The 8387-nt window shown below is 42.0% G+C and overlaps 2 protein-coding genes across 3 annotated transcripts; both read right to left on the bottom strand.

Annotated features, from left to right (window-relative positions):
• Positions 1-682: 682 nt before the first annotated feature.
• Prp40 (pre-mRNA processing factor 40) lies at positions 683-4618 on the bottom strand. 2 transcript variants are annotated; one of them, XM_077417825.1, is made up of 8 exons: positions 4446-4618; positions 3802-4030; positions 3339-3729; positions 2800-3234; positions 2244-2712; positions 1417-2052; positions 1172-1318; positions 683-1090 (listed from the first exon to the last, which is right to left on the bottom strand). In XM_077417825.1, exons 1-8 carry the CDS (start codon positions 4446-4448, stop codon positions 890-892), a joined length of 2511 nt encoding a protein of 836 aa, XP_077273951.1. In that variant the 5' UTR covers positions 4449-4618; the 3' UTR covers positions 683-889. The 2 variants fall into 2 exon arrangements, with proteins under 2 accessions (XP_077273951.1, XP_077273949.1); XM_077417823.1 differs by having other exon boundaries at positions 4306-4618.
• A 651-nt stretch (positions 4619-5269) lies between these two features.
• On the bottom strand, positions 5270-8086 carry LOC143903978 (CDK5RAP1-like protein). The gene is made up of 8 exons (XM_077418126.1): positions 7845-8086; positions 7449-7765; positions 7123-7365; positions 6836-7043; positions 6430-6750; positions 6040-6361; positions 5761-5910; positions 5270-5545 (listed from the first exon to the last, which is right to left on the bottom strand). Exons 2-8 carry the CDS (start codon positions 7738-7740, stop codon positions 5324-5326), a joined length of 1758 nt encoding a protein of 585 aa, XP_077274252.1. The 5' UTR covers positions 7741-7765; positions 7845-8086; the 3' UTR covers positions 5270-5323.
• Positions 8087-8387: the final 301 nt, after the last annotated feature.

Consider the following 8387-nt stretch of genomic DNA (forward strand, 5'->3'; position numbering starts at 1 on the left):
TCAAGCTTTCATCGTCGAGTGTTCGTCGCGGGCGTCAGACTCGCTAGGTGTTGAATTGTTAATAATACCTACCGACTCACATATACGCCGCTGCAAAACAACCGTGTCTAAATGCCAAACGTGTCGCCGTGCATGTGGACAATTGATTATAACGCGAATGTGCCGTGCAATCGAGAGATCTTTGTATCACGTTGATGTACTTTCGAAAATTCGAGACAAAATTCAAGAAAAAAATTCGAAATACCTGCAAGTTACTCGCGAAACTTCTTTTCTTCTTTTCAGAACGGAATGGAAGTTCAGTTCAAACTCCTCGATCTTTTCGAGAACTGTCAAAGAAAAACGCGTGACATAAAATAGAAGTGAAACAAAAAAGAACGCTTATTGCCATAATTGTTGAAATACAATACAGTTAAGCGATCTCGATCGCGAGAGATTTCGAGTCTGTACTCGACATTCGTCGCGCATCGTTACTCTTCAATCACAAAGAATAGCGAGTCGTAAAAAAAAAAAAAAAAAAAAAAAGACAGACGACTCTACATCTTTTAGCAAGTCACCTGCACCGTGGAAGGTTGAAATGCGTTACGTAAGGCGATCCGTTTTTAAACAAACGCCATTGTGTGTGCGTTCACGCACGCGCGCATGTAGGTACATATCTTAAATTTATCTTTTTTTAAGCCGAGAGTGTCAGTATTCGACTTATTATGTATTCGTTTCTATTAATACATCTTCATTTCTTAAAATAATAAAGATATCCATCTCTAAAGTAGGGAGGAAAAACCCACTTCTTCCGATAGACAGAGAGACAGTCGTCGAGTTAAAGAAAAGATAAATAATTCGTAATTGTTTCAGATGTCGCATCTCTGAGACGCGATAGCACTTGGCGAAGTTTTCAATTCTCCTCTTGTTGCATTTGCAGCTCGCGCAGGAGTTGCGCCCTTTGCTTCTCCAGCTCGTCCTCGGAAAGTTCGTGATGCTCGTTATTTTCCGTGGCGGAACCTTCGCTGTGAACCGAAGGCCTTCTGTGTTTCTCCTCTCTCCGTTTCCTCTCCGGCGAGCACTCCTCGGAAGATGGAAGACCGGAGTGCGAGCGCTGTGAAAAAGATATCACGGAAGAAACATGATGACATATGAAAACTTCCCCCGATGGAACTTCAATATCGTTGATACGTACGGAATGGCTGCAACCTCTCTTCTTCTTGCTCTTCTTTCTTTTGGACTTCCTCGTTTCCGACTCGGAACTGTCAGACTTGCTGGGAATACTGGGCGAATGCGATTTGTGTCGCTTTCTTCTCAAGCCTTTCTCGCTACCTTCCGACTCCTGCCAAGAAAAAACATCATTTTTACCATCTGTCGCGATCGCATACCAGAAACGGATGAGAAAGTGACTGCTTTCGGAGAGCTTTTTTTAATACTCACGCTGTGCGAACGCGATCGTGATTTGCGCTTCAATTTTTTCGCCTTTTTCTTCTTACTTCTGATATGATGATGGCTGCAGCTCTCCTCGAGCTCGTGCTGGTATTCCTTGAATATCCGTATTCTTTCGCTCTCCAAGGTGATCGCCTTGAAATCTTGCTCTTCCTCGATCTTCGGTCTCACGTCCTCCCACGCCATTTGGTAGTCTACGTTCAATGTCTTGAGCAAATTCTTGAAACCAGTCTCCAGCTTCTTGAATTTCCGCGTCTCTTCCTTGACGCGCTCCTTCTCGCGCGCCTCCGCCTTCTCCAACAGTAAATTGTACGTTAGTTTAACGTTACCCGCGTCTAGAGTCGCCGACTTTCGGTCCTCGCACACGACCGTGGCGAATTCCTCGAAAGTCGTGTTGACTTGCACCTCGAAGTTCTTGTCTTTGAGTATCTCGCGAATGATCTTCTTCTCGTCGTGGAATCGAGACTTCAAGTCCTCGACGTAGAATTTGAAAAGGTCCAGCGGAGTCGAGCCCGATTGCCCGAGCATAGCCGAGAATCGAAGATCGGCGGACAGCATGGGATACAACTCTACCCACAACGACATCGACGTGAGCTTGCCTTGTTCGTGAAGCTCATCGAGTAGATACTGAAACACAATTTTTTACCGTAAAAAAACTGAATTTTTTTGACGGCGCAGAGAGACGAGACCTTTGAGTTCCCATAGAAGCGCTATGGGAACAAAGTGGCCCATCTGTCTGCGTCCTAATGTAACATAGATACCAAAACGTATATAGTACAGGTACAGTTACAACAATTAAATCGGAAGTCTGCACTTACTATGAAGCCATCCCTGTTTTTTCTCTCCTGTCGTTTCCTACGTTTCTTCTCGCATTCTTTTTCCTCCTCCTCATCCTTCTCCAATTGGCGGATGTGATTCTCGAACACAACCAGAGCGTCCTCTTTATCCATCTCTAACAAGTCTGCGTCTTCGGCGAATGCGGGGTGCTGTAACAGCAACGCTTGCGCTTCCTGCCACGTCGTCCTGTAAGTCACTTCCGTCATAGTGTCCAAAACTTGCGCCAGTCTTTTAGTATTTCTCTTCTTCAATTGTTTCGCCTCTTCTTTCTCGCGTTTCGCCAAATTGAAGATAACGTCTTCGTAAATGTCCCGGCGATCCGAATCCCCAACTGATCTCCAAACCTCTAAATTACCGAACATCTCTTCACATTTGTAATACTTGGTTGTGCTTGACATTCTGTCGTTTTCCAGCAAGAATTGCTCCAAATCCTCCTTGGCCTTCTTCAATCTGTCGAAGATATGCCGCATTATTATCTAATTTAATTGTACATTGTAAACTTAATGGGAGATAAAAGTAATCGCGAGATACACCTACCTGAGTCTCTCCTGCTCGCGCTCTTCCTTCAGTTTCTGCGTCTTGTACGAATGGAAGGCCTGTTTACGTTCGTTCAGCTTCTTCATCTGCGGATATCTAGGATCATTCTGAATCAATTTGACCGCCTGTTCCCATGTAGCGTTCGACGGCACGTCTCTCTCCCTCAGCAACTCCTTGAATGCCTCAACTGCTTCCTTTTTATCCTTGAATTGCATCTTGGGCTCGGGCGTGCTGGTGCGACTGTCATTGGCTGAACCCATCGCGGAATTACTGTCCTCGTCCGGTTTCGCGGGCGGTGTCGGAATATTAATTGCCGCGAGTGTCGCGGCCATCGCCTGTTCGATAGCCGACTTTCCACCGGATTCCGGTGTACTGGTCTGCGATACAGTCGGGACGTTCGGCGACAAGCGTTGCATCGCTATAGAAACCATATTGCTGAAGACATAGGAAGATAATGATGTGAATATACAAAAAGCTTTTGAAATAATGAAAGGCAGATAATCTGCAATCTGGCTATCGTTACATCCAACTTGACTTACGAATTCGTGGCGTTTGCCACAACTGCCGCGGCGGCCGCTGCAGCTTCCTCGGCTATAATTCGCGCCTTCAGCTCTTCCAACTCCGGCGGTATCGTCCACCTAGATTCCTTGGTGTTTACATTGTGATAATACACCTTGCCGTTCTCCGACTTGTACTCCTTCCAAGGGCACTGCGACAGCAGCAGTTCGCTCGGTGTTTTCAGCTCGTCCGGCTTTTCCCACAACGACTGCTTTGTGACGTTGTTATAGTAATACGTTCTGCCATCGGGCGCCTTGTGCTCGCTCCAGTCTGTCTTCTTGTCCGTTGTAGAGCTGGGCATCGTTGCGGTGCCGTCGCCGCTGATAGGCGAAGGAGGCGGAATCCCCGGTGCTGTTATCTGCGGCGACGCAGCTGTAATGCAAAGAGAGCTATCTGAGCAACGGGTTCGTAGAAAGGCCCACGTATTCAGCGATGGATATTAACCTATGACTCCGGGCTCTTGAGGAGGTGCCGCGGTGATAGGAAAAGTAAAACCTGGTGGAGGTATGGAAAACTGAGGTGGCATTATACCCGGAGGACCCGGTGGTAAACTGGGAGGCGGGATGAAGGGTGCCGCGGGCATAATGGGTGGCACAAAGCTGGATGCGATACTTGGCGTTGCCGGTGGAAATCCTGTTACGGCGGCGGGTGGCGGAATACCATCGTTCGAAGCCTAGTAACGTTTATATTTGTCAGTCAGATGATCAGCAATTTTGAAAAACGTAACATTTAACGTTTCTCTCGTGTTACGTCCGGCTCGTAGCTGCGCTTCGGTTCCACTCTTTCCTCTCCTTTTACTTTGAACGTACACTACGTACGGACAAAACTCGGAGGAAAGAAGGTCGAGAGAAACGAAGCGAGAAGCCGCTGCGAGCCGGCATATCTAATATATGTATGGTACATAAATATAAGATTATTATTATTATCACACATAATAATTATTGTTACTTGTTGCTGCCGCGTGTGCATGGCTATATTAAAGGATTATTCGAAGCGGAAATTAATTTCTCGAATTCACAATTTCACGTATCTCGCAGAGAGGTTACCAGTTACAGACACTTATGGATTGTAACACTCGATCTACATGCCATTTATTTGGAGAGACCGGCGAGTGGGATTCCGCAAAACACTATTTGCGATCGTTCGATCGCAACATCGATAAACAATCTATCGTGCGTAAAACGCTTTTAATTCGTAACTTCAATTCGTAACACATAACCTAAGTTTGATAGTCACGTATATATTATATACGTTTGTGATCCATTACAGAGAGAAACCTGAGAGAGGCCATCTCGGCCTTTTTCGCTACGTCGTTTCGCTCGGTAATCGCACATGGTTTGCGTCCGTGCTAATGGTTCGTGTCCGAACTAGCTAATCGGCGGTCATCTTTTTTTTCCATGTGTGTGCTTTTTTACTATTTATAATTTTTTCTTATCAAAAATTCCATTTTAAAAATTTATTTTACATTAAAAATAGAAAATGTACAGAATTGTTATACATTATTGTTAAAAAGAAAAAGGGAAGATATTTATCTAAGTAAACTTTATATATATATATATATATATATATATATATATATTTAAATAATATATATCTATCTGCATATATTTACTAATGATGAGCTTAGCCAATATAACTATCCAGCTAGGTATATTTGGCATAGATTATATGTGTATTTTCAATATTAATAAATGTAATTAAAATTTAAATTAGTAAAAGTCATTTTTATTTGTTATACGTTGTTGGACTGCCAATCAGCTAGAAAACTTAAAAATGTTAGTATTTGCAAAATAAAGAAATATTTTAATTCATTAGCAAGAATATAAATAAATGTCCGATTCTTCAAAGATAAAATTTGATTTAGTACTAAACTCTAAAAAGAGATGTTTCACATTAAAAGAGAATCAGTAAATTATGGATATAATTATAATTTTTATTAATTAATACAATAATAATATAACAATTGCTACTTGCTTAATAAATATTCAGTGATTGAAGAATGATATAACGGTACTGCTTGCAAAGTCAGGGAGTTGGCGTTATCAATTCGTACGACGACATAATCGCCAGCCTGTATCTGCCTTGTTGTAATGGAGCGTTGAGCAATGGGAATAGCTGCGGATGGTAGTATAACTATCGCATTGCCGTCATTTCTACCTTGTAACTTTTGATCAGATCTCTTGCTCATCTGCCAATAGAACATACATATCACTATAAAATTTATCGTTCCTATTTTTAAATAATGCCGAAAGTAAAAATATATGATGTACGCCTTTATAAAACAAAAGATTAAAGTGTTTACAGACGGAAAAAAAGACAGGATAAAAAAATAAAAATAAAAATGGAAAGATACTGTTTTTTTTTCTAGTAATATGTACATAATAAGATTGAAAAAATGCTTACGCCCTCCACGAGAACGAGTTGACGTTGCCCTATCTGTGCTCTATTTAATTTTTCTGCTTCTTTTCTATACAGCGCAGTCATGCGATTTAGACGGTCCATCTTTACGTGTGGTTCAACGTCGTCCTTGTAACGTCTATGTGCTGTAGTTTTCTACAAGATATTAAAATATTTATATATAATTATAAATAATTTATAAATTTTAATAAATTATTAAATTTATTTCTATTTAATATATATATGAACCGTGTCTAAGAAGATTGTACATCATGAGAATTGTACCTCACGCATGCTATAGGCGAATAAATATGCGTTGTTGTATTTAACTTCTTCTATTAGCGATAACGTATCTCGAAACTGCTCCTCAGTCTCGCTACAGAATCCGGCAATAAAATCGCTGGAAAAGTATACATTTGGAAGAATATCACGTATATGATACACCAAGTTTAAATACGCTTCCCTAGTGTATCCTCTTCGCATTCTCTCCAAAACCGTAGAGTTGCCGCTCTGAGCAGGTAAGTGAATCTGCTTACAGATGTTAGGTCTTTCGGCTATCAAGTGCAACACCTCATCGGGAAAATCCTTGGGATGAGGCGATGTAAATCTGGAGATTACCATATATCAGTATGCAAAGTTAATTGAAGAAATTAATGCTGATCCATAGATTAATACCTTATTCTTATTTCTGGATTAATTAAAGAGACTTTGTCTAGAAGATCGCTAAACCTTAAACCGCCTTTCTTATTCTTATAAACCGTTTTGAAACCTTTAGCGAGTTGGGTCTCCTTGTTAGCTGATAAGACAAATTCCGATTCCGACAAATCTCTGTAGCTATTCACATTTTGTCCTAGAAGAGTTATTTCCTTCACACCTTGATCCGATACGTGACGGACTTCGTCAAGTATGCTTGCAATCGGTCGTGATCTCTCTCTCCCTCTCGTAAACGGTACGATACAGTAAGTGCACATGTTATCGCAACCTCTCATTATAGAACTGCAAATTACAGATACATAAAACTAAAGAGCTGAAATAAGCTTTATACATATGGAATATATTTTTAAGTATGCATATACGTTACATATATGCCCCAGTGGAGTCCTGGTTGAGTCTAACTGGCATGACATCCGCATACGTTTCGTCAAATGATAATACGACGTTAACGGCCGTTTCGTTGTCCGTTACCGCCAGAAGCCTCGGTAAATCCTTGTAACTATCAGGACCCGCTATTACATCTACGAGCTTTCCTCTGTCTAATATTTTTGTCTTTAAACGTTCGGCCATGCATCCTAATGCAAACATTTATTGTTATAGAAGATAAGTCACTTAGTTGAGAGCCTGATACTATCGAGTGTTAATTAAGCTTGCCTAAGAGACCAATCTTCATGGATGATCCAATCATCCTCTTTCTTTTCTTCCTCACGCCATTCAAGCGCTCCAACTTGTTCCATATCTTCTGCTCGGCGCTGTCCCTGATGGAACAGGTGACGAGCAATACAATATCCGCGTCGTCCAAACACTGGGTATGTTTGTAGCCATGCGATTTCAGCACCGACCATATTATATCGGCATCGTTTACGTTCATTTGGCAACCGTGAATGTCAAAGTACACTAACACAAACGAAAAAGGTAAAGATGATGGTTTCGAAGCACGAGGACAATCGCTAAATCTCCCAATTAGATATCTGAGAAACCTTTTTGATTCTCGCCACGAATATCCCGTAGATATGGAACAGGCTTTTCGCTGGGAATATCGATAACGGACGGGCTCAAGAAGTCCCTCAAGGAGGGTCCGTCTCTGATATTCTTCACCGGTTTCTGATCTACAGCTCGTTCGGTTGCACCTGCATTAATAGCTAACGCGTGCGAAGGCACGGGAATCGTTCCGTGGATCGCGTGGCACGCTCGCAGCCGCTGAGGATCCGCATATTTCCGTTGTAGCAAATATTTTCTGAAGCAGTTTCTGTAATACATCCCTCTCGACATGTTGAGACTGAATCGAACGTTGATTCTGGAATTAAAATTTGGAAATGCCAGGCGTTTAAAAATACGACAAAGATATTGTGTTGTCGAACGTATTTGATAAATACCCGTGGATGTTAATACGTTAACCTCTCCCGGTCAATCAATCGATTTTCTTGCGGCTGACGCTGCCGACACACCGATAGACCAAACGCAGCCCTGGCCCTTTATGCGTAGTGGAGCGGGGTGCGGGGTTTGCTGGCGTGACGCGTGACTCACGTGACTGTGCGACTAGAACGAATCTGACAAAGCGATTACAATCGTTTGTCCCGTCCGCAGGTCTGGCCCGCACCGCGTTATATTTTCTATACACTTGAAACAATTAAAGAGAGAGAGAGAGAGAGAAAAGGAGCGAGGAAAGGTGAAATGTATGTACATCAAAAAGCTGAACTACAAAGGACAATTTGCACGGTATTTGGACATTGTGAGATCTCGTTTGCTTTGGGAATTAAAGAAAGTACACGACAAAGAGATTTCTGTCAATTCTGTTTACTCGCTTCTCTCGAGATTCACTTATTGTTTTACCTAAAATATAAACGTAAAAACAGGACAGTCCTTTCAATATGACTCTCGTCTAATTAACGCACTAAAAATACACGCCCTATGTACAA

This window comes from Temnothorax americanus, unplaced genomic scaffold (assembly GCF_048541705.1).
Source record: "Temnothorax americanus isolate GAGA-0224 unplaced genomic scaffold, ASM4854170v1 Scaffold5, whole genome shotgun sequence".
Lineage (NCBI taxonomy): Eukaryota > Metazoa > Arthropoda > Insecta > Hymenoptera > Formicidae > Temnothorax > Temnothorax americanus.

What these genes read in the sequence shown, in the direction of transcription:
- Prp40 (XM_077417823.1), bottom strand. Translation starts at nt 4,326, where the DNA reads ATGCACACGCGGCAGCAACAA. An exon ending in AAAACAGGGATGGCTTCATA is followed by an intron (nt 2,053 to 2,243) that starts GTAAGTGCAGAC and finishes ATTGTGTTTCAG; the next exon opens with TATCTACTCGATGAGCTTCA. An exon ending in CACGATCGCGTTCGCACAGC is followed by an intron (nt 1,319 to 1,416) that starts GTGAGTATTAAA and finishes TTTTCTTGGCAG; the next exon opens with GAGTCGGAAGGTAGCGAGAA.
- LOC143903978 (XM_077418126.1), bottom strand. Translation starts at nt 7,740, where the DNA reads ATGTCGAGAGGGATGTATTACAGAAACTGCTTCAGAAAATATTTGCTA. An exon ending in TCGTGGCGAGAATCAAAAAG is followed by an intron (nt 7,366 to 7,448) that starts GTTTCTCAGATA and finishes CGTTTGTGTTAG; the next exon opens with TGTACTTTGACATTCACGGT. An exon ending in AACTCGTTCTCGTGGAGGGC is followed by an intron (nt 5,546 to 5,760) that starts GTAAGCATTTTT and finishes TTCTATTGGCAG; the next exon opens with ATGAGCAAGAGATCTGATCA.